Source organism: Kogia breviceps, chromosome 2 (genome assembly GCF_026419965.1).
Source record: "Kogia breviceps isolate mKogBre1 chromosome 2, mKogBre1 haplotype 1, whole genome shotgun sequence".
Lineage (NCBI taxonomy): Eukaryota > Metazoa > Chordata > Mammalia > Artiodactyla > Physeteridae > Kogia > Kogia breviceps.
The window spans coordinates 81,507,791-81,527,498 of NC_081311.1; the positions used below are offsets into that span (position 1 = coordinate 81,507,791).

The 19,708-nt window shown below is 41.5% G+C and overlaps 1 protein-coding gene across 5 annotated transcripts in view; it reads right to left on the reverse strand.

The window, feature by feature from the left end:
* Positions 1-19,708, reverse strand: part of MAP3K21 (mitogen-activated protein kinase kinase kinase 21) — a 75,061-nt gene that overhangs the window by 39,752 nt on the left and 15,601 nt on the right. For all 5 annotated transcript variants that reach the window (XM_067025701.1, XM_067025703.1, XM_067025702.1 and 2 more), the window contains exons 2-5: positions 19,205-19,385; positions 13,138-13,286; positions 12,137-12,312; positions 3,059-3,299 (exon numbers count right to left, since the gene is read on the reverse strand). In XM_067025701.1, the coding sequence (XP_066881802.1) occupies positions 3,059-3,299; positions 12,137-12,312; positions 13,138-13,286; positions 19,205-19,385 (747 nt within the window). The remainder of the gene's footprint in view (positions 1-3,058; positions 3,300-12,136; positions 12,313-13,137; positions 13,287-19,204; positions 19,386-19,708) is intronic.

Below are 19,708 nucleotides of genomic sequence, written 5' to 3' on the forward strand. Positions count from 1 at the left end.
CTGCCATGATCGTTCTTTTTTGTTCTACAGATTCTAAGAATGCACAAAATATAATTCACAAACTCTTAGATTATGCTGTCTCATTTGATAAGCATTTATCTTCCTTACTTGGTAGCTATGCAGGATTGCCAGCAGGAATAATTACATTTGAGTTTTCTGGCAGTAAGTCACCATAGCTATAAATAGCCGTAAGATTCAAAGCTACCATCAGTGATTCTGAAGGACAAAATTACAATAATTAGATAATTATTCACATTTAATAACAAATTTTTGAAAGATCCACAGGCATAAATATTAAGAACCAGTTTGTAGGAGTCTCAAATATGTTTCTGAGAAATTCTTTAAGCTAGTTACACATGGAAAAAACCCTGCAAAAGGGGTTCAAGTAATTTGGTATGCTGAAAGGAAAGTATCACCACCCTTCAATCTATCACCTATCAGCCGTTTCTTCTTCCTTAAAAATGTACCATTAGACAGTACTAAAATCTGGTACCTCAAAGAATTTTCTAACATGATAATATCCGAATCAGCCAACTCCCATGAACTTAAGGTACAAATAATTGCTTTCTTTACTGAGCAAGATTCCTGAAGGAGAAAAATAATTATTTTAATAGTTATCATTCTTCTCTTTGGATCTTTGGATGTGTGTCCTACTCTGGGATGTTGGGCAAGTAACCCCTGTGTGTGTGTGTGTGTGTGTGTGTGTGTGTGTGTGTGTGTGTGTGCGTATGTGTGTGTGTGGATAGTAGAGTGCAGAGCTGGGGGATTCGAATTAGAAAAATAGTTTCCCTGATGGTACCAGTGTCACAACAATGTAGCACCATCTTGTGGGCAGAAGAGGCAACTGCCATCCTAAATTATAAAAGCTGCATTTCATTCCTTCAAAATGGATCAGGATTAGTAGTTTTTATGGGTTATGTTTTAACTAGAATCTTTTATTAAGCTGCACAAGGTAAAGTAATGTGTAACTAAAAGGACCCCTCTATTCTCAGAAATAGAAAAGGCAAATAGTACAATCCAGGAATAATATAAATCTAGCAAAAATAGTAAAATATATTCAATTTGCGCTGAATAAATGCAAGCTATTAGCCAAGCAACATTTGAGAAGAAGAAGAATCTCGGGAATCCTGAGATATTTTATTTAATCACTCTCCCATGAAGATGAATGAATCACTGGAATGATTTCATTGTTTCCCCCAAGTTTATTTTCCATCCGTTTCTAATTAGCTTCCCCATCCCAAGTTTTGCAAGGAAATCAATAAATATTAATTATGGTAACACAGTCACAATGCAGATAGAAGAATGCTGATACAGCTCAGGACTGGAGAAGAAAACTCACACTGAGTGCCTCTCTGAATTTTTCTATCGTCTATATTAAAAGCAGAAGCCCTGTCATAACGAAAATATTTTAAATTATGTCTGACATATCAGACAGTCCAGCGAATGGCCCTTCAAGTTACACTTCGGCTAAAAGCAAATATTAGAAAAGAACCTGGAAAAGTACCTTTTTTTGTTCCCAGAGAGGGCGAAGGTAAAATGAATTCAGGACCCATTGCCTGTTCTCACCTCATCAAAACACGTAATCAATAATGCATACTGTGTACTCCTGACTGCGCCATTCCAGCAATTTTCTGATCAGTTGAGGACTTCTGCCATAACCTAAAGGATCACAGTATGCTGCAAGGCTTCTAGGATTTTGCAGGAAGTATTTTTACAAGACAATGTAAACATACTTTATATAAAACAAAACTGTTGCTACTGTTATTTAAATCAAATTTCCACACCATTACCAAACATCTCAGGAAAACACTAGAATCCATGAAGGGCACTCTAAGATGGAACACATATAGAGAGAGACACAGAGAGAGAGGCAGAAACAGATATATGGACCTTACTGCAAATTCTATACAGGTGCAGCCAGCTCTTAGTTCTGTCACCGTCCTTCCCTGTTAGAAAGAACTACCAAACACAGGCAGACATCTGGTGTCCCCTTAAGCAAAGTATAACACATAACATCAAAGAACTTAATTCCGTGAACTAACATATGTTTGCTCTTTCGTATCATTTAGTTTCTCCTAACACGTATTCCTTCTATGTAATTGTCACAATGGTTTAGAAATATTTTTAAAAGTTTCCCTAGAATTACTGGTTCGTTCTCATACCTCAACGATTTTGAACCCTCAGATGAAAGTGGGCGTGTAACCGAGACACCAGACACACTTTGCTGAGGGTGTGAATAGCAACCTTAGTGCGCCAGATCACAGCCCCGCGATCCTTGTGGAAGCAATAACTTAGTGACAAAGCCTAAGTATGTTCAGATTTTAAAAGGTAACTGCAGCCAAACAGTTGTGATGACTAATGCAAAGTTGGCTTAAATTACAATTTAAAAATAGACCTCTGTTCTTTAGGTTCAAAACTTTGATCTGGTTAAAAAATTAGGTACTAAGATTGTTTTAAGTTAAATGTTAAATTTGACTTGTTTTCCCCCCAAATAAAATGAAATCCTAACTGTTGTATAATGTTCAATACATAGATAAATAATCAGCTCTTTGCTGCTAATTGACCTTGCAGTTGTACCTTTTAATTTATTCCACTTTTCTTGCTATTACGATTAGAGAAAAGAAGCTTGCCATCGGTAGGGTGGAAGAAATCATTTCTACATTGTTTTCATGTTTCTTAATTGTTTACAGGTTTTGAGTAAGATAGTTCTGTGCTCGATTTTCACCATGCCGAGTGATGCTGGTTCAGTGCAATCAGCTAAAGAGAAATTAATTCCTTTTTGATTTCCAAAGGAGTAAATCAATGTCTCCACTAACAGGAGAGGATGCTTGGGGTGGGAAGTGCAGCGCCCAGTGGCCTGCGGTGCACTCCCTCCCTAGGCTGTTTCACCCGTGAAAACTCATTAGGTCATTACTGTGACCACGAACTGAAGCAAGAGATGAAGATGTCATTCGTTCGACGCTTTAAAATCTCACTCCCCCAGTTCTGATGAAACAGAGAAGCGGGCGGGAGGGACGTGACCACCCGAGTCTTGGGGAACATGGGGACAAGGTCGTACCTGAAGGTAAACTGATCCGACGCCCGTCTTTGAGCTTTAGGCGGCTCCTCTTAAACTTGCCCTTCCTCTTCTTGACGTTGGGCCTCTCCTGGCTCAGCTGGAAAATGAGGATGTTGAGCTCGCGCTCCAGCACGTCGATCTCCCGCGCGGCCAGCTGCTGCTCCCGCCGCCTGAGCAGCTCCTCCTGGGACTTCTGCTGCAGGGCGGCCCGCGTCAGCTCCTCCTCCCGCGACCGCAGCTCCTGCCGCAGGGGACACCGTCACCTCGGGCCGCCGCCGCGTCCCGCGCAGCTCCACCCCCCGCCCGCTGCGGGTCCCCCGGACCGCGCCCCCTGCAGCTAAGGCGGGCCGCGCTGGACCTCAGCGCATCAGGGACTCACACTCACACACGGCTCCCTCTGGCCCTTCTAGGTTTTTTTTTGTTTGTTTCATGGTTCTGGGGATGTTTTTTGGCGGGGGGGGCAGATTGGCTTATTTAATTGATGGCTCCTGTTTTATTAGGGGCCATGAGCATCATTAAGTGGCAGGTTTTGAGCCTTACCATGTGGGTTCTCAGATTTGCCCTTCTTCGTGGAAGGTTCTTTATGAAATTTTTACCCACCTTTTTTCCAAGCCCAACTCAAAGGCGGCAGATAAGCATCCCCTGAGGCTGAGGCACAGCGGGCTCATCCTGTGACCCGGGCAGGCTGCACCTCATCCACAGGGACGCACCTGGCCACAACGTCAGGTGTGAAGAGCGTCAAGCTGTGGGCCCCAGGTCCCATCCCATCTGCCCTTCTGGTTTTATGGCCCGAAAAGAGTCATCACACTTTGTTATCGTCTCTGGCTTGTACAATCACCTGACACATAAGATGTACATCAACACACAGTGACCAAGTACCGATGTGAAAGTCCCATTTAAAATGAAAGCCAGGGCTTCCCTGGTGGCACAGTGGTTGAGAGTCCGCCTGCCGATGCAGAGGACACGGGTTCGTGCCCCGGTCCGGGAGATCCCACATGCCACCGCGGAGCGGCTGGGCCCGTGAGCCATGGCCTCTGAGCCTGCGCATCCGAAGTCTGTGATCCGCAGCGGGAGAGGCCGCAACAGTGAGAGAAAGCTTGACTAATTAAAGGATAGTTGTTCTTGTCACAAAGACTGTGGTGGTTCCGATGTCTTTCCTTAGGGTATTTAAGAATTTGCTTAGGGAATTAACACATCGTGGTGGAGAGGTTAAGGGGAAAAACAAAGCTAACGTGGCAGGGGTCAGGTGAAGGACCATCAGAAATGAACGCACAACATCGCTAAAATGATAAGCTGCTGGAAAATACAGTCAGTACACAGAGAACTTACCAGGATCCCACGGATGGATGGAAACTGTCACTTTATACACAGATATCATGAATTAGCTAACAAAAGTCCCTGTCGTGATACTGACTAAAATGTAACTTCCTCTCGGTTTTGGTTTTAGAATGATTGAACTTGTAAGAAATAGAAAATCTATGAAGAATACTTTTATTCCTATTACAGAAAATTTATTCAGTAGTAAAACTGAGAACTCTATTGTGTTTAACCTACATCTGCATTATTTCATTTCTGTAAAGTGTTCCGTCCTTTAGCAGACATAAATATTCCTTTCTGTGCTGAACTGCTTTCTCTTCCAGACTAGCCTGCCATAAATCAAGCACTCCCATAGAAAGCAAGGCATATGCAAACTTTTAGCTCCACTGCTCCAGACACACTTAATCTTAGGATATCCTAATACCAAAAACTTTGTGAGAAACTCCGCCTTCTCAGGTGGAGCTTTGGGCTGTGAGCTTTGAGAGCTATGAGTATGGTGTGAACATGTCACACGTTATACAAGCAGGCCGCTTTCCAGAGGCCACCTCAAAAGTACTGATGTGTGAAGAAACAGTGCAAGACAGAGGCTCATGGAAGGAACGAGAGCTGGGCCATGGGACTGGAGTCATAAAGGAAAATAAATGCGGAGGGCCATCCTCCCACAGACAAATATGATAATATCAAGAAGAAAAGGAGAGCCCTAAAAATAAAGGTTCTTTATTCAGATCAAACCAATTCTGAACTTACGGCAATTCTACCAAAGTGGACCGAAATTCACCTCTGAAACATTCTTTATTTTTTCTAAACAAACTTCATAAACAAAATGGCAGGAGAAATGATTTTCTTAAGACCAACTGATATTCAAATTACTTCTGCCAATAAATATCAGCTGATTTTTACAGAGGAGAACAGTGTTTCTTTATTACATTGTGCCAGATATAAATGACTATTTATTACTTGGAAAGAAAAAAAAGAAAATGTTACCTGTTAAAAAAAAATTCTGGAATCCATTATTTAACTGGTGTCTTTCTTCAACCAGTTTGTCCAAATTGGAGATTTTACTGTAGTGTATTTGGGGACAGAGGCTCATTTCCAGTCAGCTTCTAATTTCTAACTCATTACCGTCTGCCCTTTTGTTAAGATATTACTTTTCAGTCGTGTAGATAACAATCCAATTAGCTATTGTGAAATGAAATGGCATGAGGAAGAGATAAAGGCAGTAAATTCACTTAGGCTTTTTGTGTTACTGCTACAGTAATTGCATAAGAAACGATTTTAAATTCCAGGTCCCAACCCAAAATGACTTTATAAATTAAAAAAACACACAAACAAAAAAAACCACTTGCCTAAGACTTCATAAGAGAAAAAAAGATCATCAAAGATAAAGCAGCCAAAGTACTCTTCCTTCTGACTGAATTTTAAAACATTCAAAAGTGTGTAAAAAGAAAAAAAAGTCTGGGGTATTAGAAGCCCTTTGGATACTGTGAAATTATGAAGCACACAAAAACATTCTTTTGGTCGCTGAGATCACTCCTTAAGTACTACGTGTTTAATTGCTCGGCACAGGCCACTTAATAATGGAAAATCCAAATTGCTGGCAGTAGGTGTTAATCATTAACGGTGACAGGCCTTCGTACAGTGGTTCAGAGACAGGTGCACGCACCCAATGCACAGAGACAGACACACAGAGATAAGAAGCCAGGAATCTGGGGAGGAACCGGTATCTATGGAGGCTACAGTTTACTGAATAACACAGAGCATAGCCAAGTCACTGACCATTAATTCCAAGTCTGACGCCTCCTACCTTAAGCAATCAGTGAACAAGAAAGGGAGATAGAGCACAGTCTACAGTGCTTTTGACTCCATCAAAAAAGATGCAATTAGAAACCTTGGGAGGGCGGGAGGACTATATATTCTTTAATTGTAAATCACAGGCTCACAAGATACCATAAATGCTGTATTTCAAAAAGCACTGCACACAAATCACGTAAAAAGAAAAAGTAAAGATACCACTAGAACGAAAGTGAATCCAAAGAACAACAAAGAAACTACTTCTAAGACTTCAAAATGGAGAAAGAGGAGTCATCCATTTTTGAAGCATGCTTTTTTTGATTTTTATACCACATATGATAAGAATTAACTCACTGAATGTGCCTCTATCCTACAGTTTCATAAATAATTATCAAGAATTAAAATTAAAATGAGTTTAAAATAATAATAGTTATTAATAACATTGCTTCCACACTTAAAATTCTGTGATTTCAAGTTTTACCCTTCCTCCAAGTCCTCTCCCATTCCCAAATGTTTTTACTTCTGTTATTAAACATCTAATTTTAGAATTCCTGAAAACCATTTGGGGAGGTATGTAAAAACAAAACAAAACAAAACAAAAACCAGACTATTTCCTCTGTCATTTTAAGTCAACGAAATGTATTAAAGTATCTAAAAAACATATGAATAATATCACTGATAGTAATCCTTCAAAGAACTGCAGGATTTAAAAAGTAACAAGGGCTTCCCTGGTGGTGCAGTGGTTGGGAGTCCGCCTGCCAATACAGGGAACACGGGTTCGTGCCCTGGTCCGGGAAGATCCCACGTGCCGCGCAGAGTGGCTGGGCCCGTGGGCCGTGGCCGCTGGGCCTGCGTGTCCGGAGCCTGTGCTCCGCAATGGGAGAGGCCACAGCAGTGAGAGGCCCGCGTACTGCAAAAAATAAAAAATAAAAATAAAAATAAAAAGTAACAGGCTCAGTCCTTTTCCAGTAGGACTATGGCTCAGAGCCCCGTTTCCCAAATGCCCGGGCCGGGGATGGGTGCTGCCGGGAGCCTGCCCGGCTTCCAGCAAAGCCACCGCTTCCTCTGCTGTCAGGCTAGCACTGTTAGCGCCTACGAAGAGGCACGCAGGCTCTGAGCCCCGGGGTGGGGGGGGCTCACTCATGCAAGCCCACACCACCCCAAGGGACTGAGACAGCATCTCTGTGACACTCCACTGTGGGAGGTGCTGGCAGAACGGTCTTGGTCAGCAAGTGGCAGAGCCCCAAGCCCAACGAGATGGCCTGGCTGGGGCCCTCGGTCTGAACCACTTCTCTAGACTGCTGGAGATTCCGGCATTCTGCTAAAGACGTAATATAACGAGGGGGCAGGGCCGGCCATAGGTTTGTAGACGTCCATACAGTCACCCCTGAGGTCTGCCTGAACTCCTGGAGGGCAGGGAGCAGAACAGCTGAAGCAGGGTCCACTGCACTGTGGACCACCGGCTCAGCTCCAAGGGCTGGCAAGTTGTTGACTCAGAGACCAGATGGATCTTCATCCCTGGAGCATTCAGCCGAGAGGTCCTACTACTTCTGGTTGTTCTGCAAACAACCTGAAATACACTGCCTCCCTCACCTGCTGGAAGGTCCTTCCAGCACCGAGGACAGCCCTGCGCTCCCCGCCCCTTTCTGTGTTCACTTCTCTTCTCTGCCGGCTCAGATGTGCAGGCTCCTCTCCCGCCTTCCCGCCGTCCACCTGGGGAAGCTCTTTTAAACATGGTGCCTATAATCAAACGTGATGCTCAGGATATGATCTGAACGGACTCAAACGGGACTGACTATTATTATATGAGCTCTATGTACTTATCAATGGGGTCAGGGTCTAAGGTTGCATTTGCCAGTTTTGAATTTTTAAACCCAGAAAATACTGAAAAATCTAAGGAAGAGAGTGAATTACCTATAAGTCTGCTATTTGAAAAATATGGCTTACCAAAAGAAAAAAAAGAAAGAAAAAAGGAATTTACCAGCTCACAGATTTCTCCCTAACCTTTATTTTTAATTATAACTTAATTAGTTAAAATTATGAAATATTTAAAATATACTACGTTTAGAGAGAATAGCAAATACCCATGCACTTACTATCAATATCTAATAGATGCGAAATTTTTACCATATCTGTTTCAGGTCTGTTAAAGTCCTAGGTGCATCATATCTAATCCTATCCCCTCCCTCTTCAGATCCGCTGTCCTTAAGTTGGTTTGTATCCTTCCTCTGTCTGTACTTTCAGTCTTTTTGTACATTTGAATAGTATTATTGTATTTTTTTTAAGTACTTGATCCATCACTACCATTTTCTTTTTGTTTTTAATTAATTAACTTATTTATTTATTTATTTTGGCTGCGTTGGGTCTTCATTGCTGCGCGCGGGCTTTCTTTAGCTGCGGCGAGCGGGGGCTACTCTTCGTTGCGGTGCACAGGCTTCTCATTGCGGTAGCTTCTCTTGTTGTGGAACACGGGCTCTAGGCACACGGGCTCAGTAGTTGTGACTTGCGGGCTCTAGAGCGCAGGCTCAGTAGTTGTGGCGCACGGGCTTAGCTGGTCCGCGGCATGTGGAATCTTCCCGGACTAGGGCTCGAACTCGTGTCCCCTACGTTGGCAGGCGGATTCTTAACCACTGCACCACCAAGGAAGTCCCTGAATAGTATTCTTTTATGTGGTTTTATAAATTTACACAATGTGATTATCCTTCTGCAACTGCTTTTTCTGCCCGGTATTATGCCTGAGACTTACTCATGTTGAAACATACAGCTGGAGTTTATTCACCTTAAGTACTGTACAGATTTCCACTATATGAATATACAATAGTTTAGGCACCTACTCCCCTATTAATGGATATTGGGGTTGTTTCCAGTTTTTCACTATTACAAATAATACTTCAGAGTGAATAACCTTAATTTCTTTGTGCATACGTATGGGAGTTTCTCAAGATTATATAACCAGAAGTTAAACAGCTGAGTCGTCTACCTCTTTTATAGCATAAGATTCAAAGAAGGACTCATGGCATTTATCCACTTTTAAATTCCCTTTTCACTTAAAAATATGACAATAAAATAATAATTGCTAATATCTCTTACCTATTAAAATACGTATTAGGAACATGTTAAGAAGCTTTACTTAGGTATTTATTGTATTTACTGAATGTCTACCATGGGCCAAGTACTTTGTTCAGTGCTGTGGATGAACACGACCAAGAATGAAACAGTATAGTTCCCCAACTTAACTAGCAGAAAAGGCAGACCAAGGACACACAAAGACGCAGATAATAATAAAGTATGACTCAGCGTGGGCATGATAAGGGAGGCGCAGGACACTGTGACACACTTTACGTGGTACAAGAGGGTAAGGGAAGGGAGCTCTGGGAGCCTCAGAATGAATAAGCAGCACCTGTGAGGAGGGGATAAAAGCCAGGGCGGAGACGGAGGAAAGAATATACGCAAAGGCCAAAAGTCAGGAGGAGCGTGGTGTTAAGGGAACTTGAAGGAATTCAGTCTGGCTGGAGAAAAAGTGAGGTTAAATATGGAAGGACAAGGAAGTTAATGAGGAAAAGGAATTGGCCACTGGAGGTCTCTGTCACAGAGAAGACCCCACATCTTCAAGACCTTTGAGACTGGGTACCTAAGAGAACAGTAATCTCCTTGTTACACAAAGGAAGCAGGAGGAGGGAAGGCAGAGGGGGAGTGAGGAGAGGTTCTGACTTCAGTGGTTGGTTGGAAAGTGTTGCCAAGAGAGTACAACCAACGCCTTTTAAAAACTTGTCAACAAGATCCAGATCCCTAGCCTGGCAGTCAAGGACCACGCAAGGATACTCAGACTGCCATATCCATCTGCGTAGCTCAGCGCTCTAACACTCTTCCCAGCACACAGCAGACGTTTAATATGTTTGCTGGAAGGAAATCCTAACGTTGAAACTCAGAAAAATTTCCCCAAAGACAAGCTCTTAAACTGTATTTTTTTTTCCAGTGAACAATTTGCCCTCTGGGGAATGCCTATGACATACATTTTATTCATTCCCAATTCAGCCTGACAACAGTAGAAGTAAGCTGCTCACGGACAGAATTTGGGCATATGATATCTTGGCTTCATGCACAGAAGTATATACATACACTAGCTCAAGGAATGTTTATGCGTATGTATTCAAACCACATCTTTTCATACCCTCTTTTGCTCTTTCCTCTGCCCTTAGGTCGGCTATAGGCCTTCAGTATTACCATCAACGTGAAAGTCTAGTGACATAAAGGAGAGCCATACTACATAAGTCAAGGTAATTTAACATGGGAGAAGGACTCAGTTATGTCATAATCCCGTGTTTCCATGACATACACTGGAATAAGCAAATGCATTACTGCCTACTGAAAAAGAATTCTATTTTAGAATCACAAATATATGAGGTATAAAAATTCCTTCCTGGACAATTACATGGCTTTGTAAAGGCTATCAATAACCTGCAATGTTGCTTTTTGTTAGTTTGTTTTTTGCGGTACGCAGGCCTCTCACTGCTGTGGTCTCTCCTGTTGCGGAGCACAGGCTCCGGAAGCACAGGCTCAGCGGCCACGGCTCATGAGCCCAGCCGCTACGCGGCAGGTGGGATCTTCCCGGACCAGGGCACGAACCCGCATCCCCTGCATCAGCAGGCGGACTCTCAACCACTGCGCCACCAGGGAAGCCCTGCAATGTTGTATTTTAGCCCAGACATTTGTTGCCAAGTACAAGAGAAGAATTTAACCTACTGAACAATTATACACCTCAGACAACCAGCATAAACCTTGAGTCATCAAAATGCTCAAGTATTACAAAACTATCTTTTAAGAAGTAAGTACTGCCGAATACTTACTATGCGTGAAGCCTAGTACCATGCCCGGAACTTGGGGTCTTCAGTGACTGCTGACAGTTAGCTGTCACCAGGAACTCACTTTATAACTATCTGCCTTTTAATTAAGTGTGTTTCTGCTTCTCCTACTTCACACTTTGTATGTGGTTAATATATATGCAGCTTCAGCACATTTAACATTCAGGTTTATTGTTTTTCTTCTTCTTCTTCTTTTTTTTTTTTTTTTTTGTGGTATGCGGGCCTCTCACTGTTGTGGCCTCTCCCGTTGTGGAGCACAGGCTCCGGACGCACAGGCTCAGCGGCCATGGCTCACGGGCCCAGCCGCTCCGCGGCACAAACCCGTGTCCCCTGCATCGGCAGGCAGATTCTCAACCACTGCGCCACCAGGGAAGCCCTCTTCTTCTTAAAATACATAAACCAATCAGAGCTTCACTCATCATATTAAGAAATTAAAAAATTATAAAACTTCCCAGCTTCTCCAACAAAGCAATGCCTTGGAGAGAAAAGGGCGGGGGGGAAAGGAGGAGGGACTGGCATAAAAGAAGCTTTAAAAGACCTAACTAAAAACATGAAGCCCTCATGTAAATTCTGATTGGCACCAACCAACTAGAAGAAGACATCTTTGAGGCAAACTGTGACACTTGGGTATGGAGTTTCACACGGTATCAAGGAATTACTTATTTTTTTAAGATAATAATGGCAAGAAAGATATTTTAAAAATTCCTACCAGTTAGAGATGCATATTGGAACATTTAAAGGTAAAATGACGAGAGTCTAGGTTTTAAGTTAAAATACTGCAGTTAAAAAAAATTATAATGGGAAAAAGAACAAAATGACAAAATACTGACAATTATTGAAGCTGGTTAATGAATACTAAGCGTTTAGTATGCCACTCTCTCTCCTTTTTAAAAAATTTTTTTACGTTTGAAAATTCCTCTAATTAAGGCTTGTTTGTTTTCCAATTATATGTTCTGAGTACAGTTCTGTTTCATTCTGTTTTGCCTGGAAGGAAAGAATCAACAAGTCTGAAAATATTTTAACATAATTCTTACAGTGGTTCTTGACACAAGTTTTCCACAATCTCCGTAAGTGTGAGCACATTATGCAATTAATATATATCACTCACCTTTTCCTTTGTTCTCAACTCATCAAACATTTGTTGAATTTCCAGCTTCCAGTCATCTTGCATGGAATGAAAAGATTCTTGAGGCATTTCAGTCATAACTGCCTTTTCAATTGCAGTCAGTTGTTCAAGAATTAAGGCAAACGATGGACGAATATGAGGGTCCTGTTGCCAGCATTCTAAAATAAACAAGAATCACAGTAAGTCCATTTCTCAGCGTAGTTCAGATTATCAGCCCATGTTGACTGTGTCTGCTGAAGATTTTAAACATCAATTGATAATGATTTTGCAAGTTTTATTTTATATAGTGTCTGCGTCAGCAGCCTGTGTAACAATTACTATTAGACGAGGCTCTTGTATTCTGCATTATTTGACATGAGTATGTGGATGTGTGTTTTCTCTGCCTTACCATGTACCATGAACTCTGTCCACCTAAGCTGCCCTGGCCACATGACTTACAGATACAGAGTTCTATAACTCAACCCAAGAAAACCAAAGTCTCTAAAATGTTACAGTCACAAGAGAGGTTCTAAGAAACAGTCTAATAAGTAAGGTAACTTGCTGCTTACAAAAAGAGTTACTTAACAATTTTTAAAAGATAAGACCAAAATAGATAAGGTCATGGCAAAACGATGTCAGTTAAGACTGTAAAACATTTTTGATCATTAGGTAGAATTAAAAATAGCACTTATGGAGCCAATTCAATATTGTCTTTGAACTCTGCTAGTGTGTTTGATGAAGAGTTTATTACCATTCAACTGAATTTTGTATAAATGAGTCACTATTAAAGTGGATTGTTTTTAAGTTACTTAGTTCACCAAAACTTTACCTGACATCTTCTTAGATCAAAGACATGGTTTCTAATTCTTAAAACAGTATAATCTGAAATCAACTGAAAATTAGAATCACAGAAAATACCTTTTTGGTTAAAAAAATATACAGATGTTCTAATGAGCAATTCCCCTGACCCCCATAGACACACAAAAACAGAGATGCCCAAATACCTTTCATAAGCTTGGCAAATGGCTCAGGGCAGGTAGAAGGAATGGGCAAAGTGAGCTTATTGACTGCCACCCCGTAGGCCACAGCAAGACCGTCAATACCACGATAGGGGACCTCTCCCGTGAGCAGTTCCCACAGCACCACTCCATAGCTGGAAGACAGAGTTTTCATAAAGTTAAACGGGGTCTTTTCCTCACGACACAGTTGGTGGGAGAAGCATATCAGTGCCTTCATCCAGTTCCTAATGAGAATCTTCTCTTCCAACAAAGCCCGTATGGACCCTTATCCCAACATGAGGGGCGGGATCTTCCAGTTAACGTTCCAAACACATGCAAACACACTCCTTCCTGAAATCGGTTATGCCTTCATTACAGGAAATGACACTACTTAACGGATAGGAAAGCGTAGGAGCAGAACACGATTCAATTAAACAGGGTCCAGAAGCAGGACACACTTGAAGAGCAATGTGGTTTTTCTGACGTTTGTCTTTCTGTCTCATTTTTTCCACACCTATTGAGGATCTTCAGGACACTGAAGATTCCAGCCCCATATTACTCACCACAGGACTGAAATCGAATCATGCTGACTACTATTTTTTTTTTTTTTAAGATTTTTTTGGATGTGGACCATTTTTAAAGTCTTTATTGAGTTTGTTACAGTATTGCTTCTGTTTTACGTTTTGGTGTTTTGGCCTCGAGGCATGTGGGAATCTTAGCTCCATGACCAAGGATCAAACCCGCAACTCCTGCATTGGAAGGCCAAGTCTTAACCACTGGACCGCCAGGGAAGTCCCATGCTAACTGTTTTAAAATAGGTTTTTGAAATTGTTTCTTTCTGCCTCTCCCTTTATATTTAGGAGATGAGTTACTAATGTTTCCACCTAATGCCTAATAGTAATGGACAAAGAAATCCTGTGGGTTTTCCTGAGCCTGCTGGGAGGACATAACAGGTCTTCTTTGTAATGGAGGAAGGTAAAGTGAAAGGAGAATAAACAAAGAACAACTGCAGCTGCCATGCTCTCCAAAGCATCAGCAGAAGTGATGCAGGTTCACTGCTGCTTCAGGTTAAGGGCAAATGCAATTACATACAAGAACGAGAAAACACACAGTAAAAGGATCTCTAAGTGAACTTTTAAAATGAAGCTAAAGGACCAAATTTCAGTATACACCTATACTAGAGAGTCTCAGACACCCCAGTTGAAGGCAGTACAGAGGAGCACAGAAATAAGCCTTGTACATCATATACATTTATTCTCTTCTACAAAACCAGTCAGAACCTTGGCTTTCCTTTATCTTCTTCAAAACACAAAGTGCACTCAAATTATCTTTTGACATAAAACATCAGTCACTCCTGATACTCGACTTTAAATTAAAACACATAAGCACATTAAGGAACAGTCATATTTGCTTTATTTTTAAGTTCTATTAACATAACTAGTATGGTCCTATTTACTTTTCTGATCTTTTAAAACTTCATTCGCTTTAAGTTAAAAAAAGAGTTTGAAATTTAAAGAAGTTCATTCTCATTTCATATGCCTAAGGAAAGGCAAAACAGCTCAGAGTAACACCAAAAAACCCCACATCGTTTAAATTTGCTTTGGAACCGATTTCTGAGTCTCATTTGATTACCTCCTGATCTTAAGAGATGTGGGGATTCACAGCATCACAAATACAATAAGCTCTCCATGAAGAAGACCTGGCCTGCAACAAGCGTCTCTGGCGCCCAGGTAGTCACCCTGGCCATGATCACTTCATTTTCAGACCTCTCCACTACTGCCTAATGGACTCTACACTATATACTGAAAACATTCAGAAAAGGAAGGCAGAAACAACAGAACGTGCCCTGAATTCAAGGGGGCCTCAGGGATCCTCCCACTGATGTCCCACGGCCCTAAAAGCAGGGGCGTTTCCATCCTGAGGCCCTGAGCCCGGGGCTCCCTCTCCAGCAGGGGGCGTAGCAGGGCATCACTGAAAGACAAGTGGACCTAGAAGCAGCACACCTGAGGCAGCACACCTGAGGCTGAGCTGTGGGACCACTACTACCTGTGGCCTATGTCTACACTCACACCACCTTGAAGCTGATCTTGAATCACTGATAAAGTATCAATGACATTTCCTCTGCCAGCTCAAAGCACTGTTTTATGTTTTGTTAAAAAAGGAATACATAATGCAGTACCTATAAATTATATAATACTATAACTATTAGAAATTAAGGTGCAACCAGGATTTTTCCAAGGTTATCTGCTTAGTTTCTTGAAAATTATCTATGGTATGGTGCATTAGCGAGACACATTCTTAATTTCAAGAGTAAGTAAACTGAACTCTTAGATCAACCAACAAAACTCATCTCAGTGCAGGGGACCAAAAATTATTAGAATACCTGAAAACTGAATAAATTCAAAGAAGCTTCCTTGCTATTCTCATTAGCAAATAACAAAATTAAAACCAATAATAACAACATAACTTTGCCTCTTGGAAGTTTCAGAGAATGAATAACTCAGGATAGGTCATTTTTCCAGAGAGGTATTCTGATAAAAACCAATGTGAAAAAAAAGGGAGCTATTTCGATGGGACAATTTTTAAAGTGTAATGCATATTTTTATGCTCTCTGAAACTGGGTGGGATATAGTATAAAAAGCCCTCTCCTGGGGACTTCCCTGGTGGTGCAGTGGTTAAGAATCCTCCTGCCAATGCAGGGCACACGGGTTCGAGCCCTGGTCCGGGAAGATCGCACATGCCGCAGAGCAACTAAGCCCGTGCGCCACAACTACTGAGCCTGCGCTCTGGAGCCCGCAAGCCACAGCTACTGAGCCTGTGTGCCACAACTACTGAGTCTGAGCTCTAGAGCCCACAGGTCATAACTACTGAAGCCCATATGCCTAGAGCCCGTGCTCCCCAACAAGAGAAGCCACCACAATGAGAAGCCTGTGCACCGCAACGAAGAGTAGCCCCCACTTGCTGCAACTAGAGAAAGCCTGTGCGCAGCAACGAAGACCCAACGCAGCCAAAAATAAATAAATAAATTTATATATATATATATATATATACACACACACACACACATATATATATATATATATATATATATATATATATATATATATATACACCAAAAAAAAGCCCTCTTCTGAGAATACAAGTAGCCTAATGATTAAGGGCTGTGGTAGCAGGAACACGGCTCTTAGGCCAGGGACCAGAGTCTGCTACTCACTCACTAGTTTTACAACCCTGAGGAAATTTCTAAACCTCTCAGTGCCCTGGGTACGTACCCTGTGAAACTGGGGTAATCACGGGAGACGCTGTAGAAGTTCAATGACAGCATCTGTCAAAGTTACCTCATAGGGTAGTAACTGGTAAGGAGGAAGTGGGGCAAGAGCAGTCCACAGCACCACAGACCAGAGCCGTGCTTCTTGAATGCAATTATTTCTATGGAATATTACGAAGGAGGTTCTAAAGCAAAGGTATGTGCAGTTCAGAGGGACGGCCTTCCCTGCCTTCTGCATCCTGACGTCTAGGACTGTGCTGTGCTTTAACATATCCATGTGTTCTGGAGATGTGTGTGGACGTGTGGCTCCACAACCAGCTGGTTCTGGAAGCCAGCAGATTCCAGTCCTTTTCACAGCGTTTCATGTTTCGTTTGCTCCTGCCGCCCACTCTGTCCTCAGCTGCCTTTTTTTTTTTTTTTTTTACCAGCTTAGCACCCCTCTCCCCTCTTCTGCTTAGATGCTTCTACTGAAAATCAGATAACTGAGCTCATATAATTGAGAAACAGAAATGAACAGATTTTGAGGGAAGACCTCTCCGTGAGTGTTTGGACTTCAAGACCCAAATTTTGGCTGATTTCAGAAATCTTTTTTTTCCTTACTTTTGAGTCTATGTTTACAGTAGGTGAGGTCGCTCTAAAGCACTTATATAGATGGTACAGCGTTTGTATAGCTTATAATTACATAGTTCATTTTAAAAGGCACACATAGTAAAATGGTTACAGTCTGAAGTAATTATTCCAAATGTAAAATTGATTTATATTTTATTAGTTTTCAGAGTCTTGAAGTATAATTTCTTAAAATAATCACCTATTTCACTAAAGTATTTTGGCATTACATGGTCAGAAAATTACTGTGATTAAGTCAAGGAAAACACATCTAATAATTTATAAAGACACATGTGCTCAGTCTCCACCAGAAGAGTATAAGTCATTAAGTAAGGGGTGAGGCTCAAGCTTCTGTGTTTTTCAAAACGGCCCTAAAACACTATAGAACCCCTGGCACAGGTGATAAATTTCTTAAGTCATAAGTAGAACAATTAAATGAGAAGCTTGTATTTATACACTGCTGGTGGGAATGAGAACTGGTGGAAAACAGTCTGGCAGTTCCTCAAATGATTAACCATATAATTACCATGCGGCCCAGCAATTTCACTCCCAGGTAGAAACCCAAGAGAAATGAAAACTCATGTCCTCACAAAAACTTCTTCATAAATGTTCATAGCAGCATTATTCAGAATTAGCCGAAATGTGGAAACAACCCACATGCCATCGACTGATAAACAAATAAGCAAAATGTGGTATTATCCACTCAATGGAATATCATTCCACAATAAATAAGAATGAAATTCTGATACATTCTATGACATGAACCTTGAAAATATGCTAATTGAAAAGCCAGTCGCAGAGGACCGCATATTATTTGATTCCATTTATATGAAATGTCCAGAATAAGCAAATCTAAAGATACAAAATGTAGATTAGGGACTGCCTTGGCTGGGAGGGATGAAGTGTTGGGGTGATGGCTAAGGGGTATAGGGTTTCTTCTTTGGATTATGAAAATGTTCTGAACTGATTGTGCTGATGCAGGTAAAAGCCATGGAATTGTAGAGTTTAAATGGGTGAACTGTATGATGTGTGAAGTGTATCTCAATAAAGCCGTTAAAAAAACAACAGAAAAATCCTGGAATTTTAATACTAGTCACACAGCATTTTATGAGCATTAAATGAAGGCAAGTAAGCTCCCAGTGCATTGTAACTATAAACGGAGTGACTTTTCTCTGTTGTTCTGGTATGGATGGTGTCTTTACCCCCTAATGAGACACAGCTGAATGGGAAATCCAGCTAACCTGGGATTCCATTTTGGTTCAGCTCTGCATCCTCAAACCAGAAGCTTTAATCTTCAGATAATGCAATCCATAAAATGAAGGAGGTTACCTAAATTTTTTTCTCCAACTCCTTCCATGCTAATATTCTATCTGCGAGTCATGAGGAATCAAAATTTTTGCTTAAAGTGAAACTTACATTTATTTACCAACAGGCCTTACAAAACGGCATTACTCAAGTTATAACCAGTTTCAATCAAACCTCAGATTTAACAAGTTTCTCTTATCAAATGGAAGTCATAGGACAATCAAAATCTCAAGTTACCCATCCTGTTGTGATTACAAAACCTTCTTCAAAAAGGCCCCTACAGGTCTTCCTCAACTTACAATGGGGTTATGTCTGGATAAATCCTTCATAAGTTGAAAATATCATCAACTGAAAATGCATGGGATGCACCTAAATTACTGAAGCTTAGCCTGGTCTTTCTTAGAAGTGCTCAGATCACTTACATTAGGCTGCATTTGGGCAAAATCATCTAACACAAAGCCTATTTTATGATAAAGGGTTGAAGATCTCATGGAATTGATTGCATACGATACCAAAAGTGAAAAACAGAATGGCTGTCTGGGTCCAAAATGGTTGTAAGCGTATCAGTCGTTCCCCCTTGTGATGGCGGGGCTGACCGGGAGCTGCAGCTCACTGCCTCTCTGCCCAGCCTCACAAGAGAGGACTGGACCACGTATCACTAGGCTGGGAAAGGTCCCAGTGCCAAATCCCAAGCACGGTTTCTAGAGAATGCATATTGCTTTTGTGCCATTGTAATGTCAAAGAACCGGTTAAGTCAAACCACTGCCAACCGGGGCCTATCTGTACTACTGGTTATGCTCAGAATTACTGAATATTGGGGGACTCATTGAAAGGACGTGTAGCAACCAGTTTCTGCAGACACCTGCAAAAACAAAACGCGTGGTGCTCACTCACCTCCAGATGTCGCTTCCCTTGGAGAACACAGAGGACTTGATGACTTCCGGGGCCATCCAGGCATAGGTACCTGCAGTGCTCATCCTGGTGGTCCTGTACCACTCCCTCGCTAACCCAAAATCCGTAATCTTCAACGTCTTATTGCAGACGTCATCATGCTCTATCTTCTCCAGCAGCAATACTAAAGAAGAAAATCAAAGGTGGAATACTTTCATATTTTTATCATTTTTCAGTTACAGTTTTTCTTTGGCTTTAAAAAAAACACAAGCTTCACTGCAGCTGGCAGAGTACTGAGAATGAACCTGCACTTTACCATTTTATGTTACTTACATCTTGTTTTTCATAACCTTTAGTGGTTCGTTTGTGCCTCAAGTTACAAGTTTAAAAAAAATCCGCAGACACAGTACAGCTTTAGCACTCTTTATGAGAAAGTAAATGATTTCTAGGGGCAAGAAACATTTACTGAGATATCACAGGTAGAATCAGAAGTCTGTGAAAGTTTAC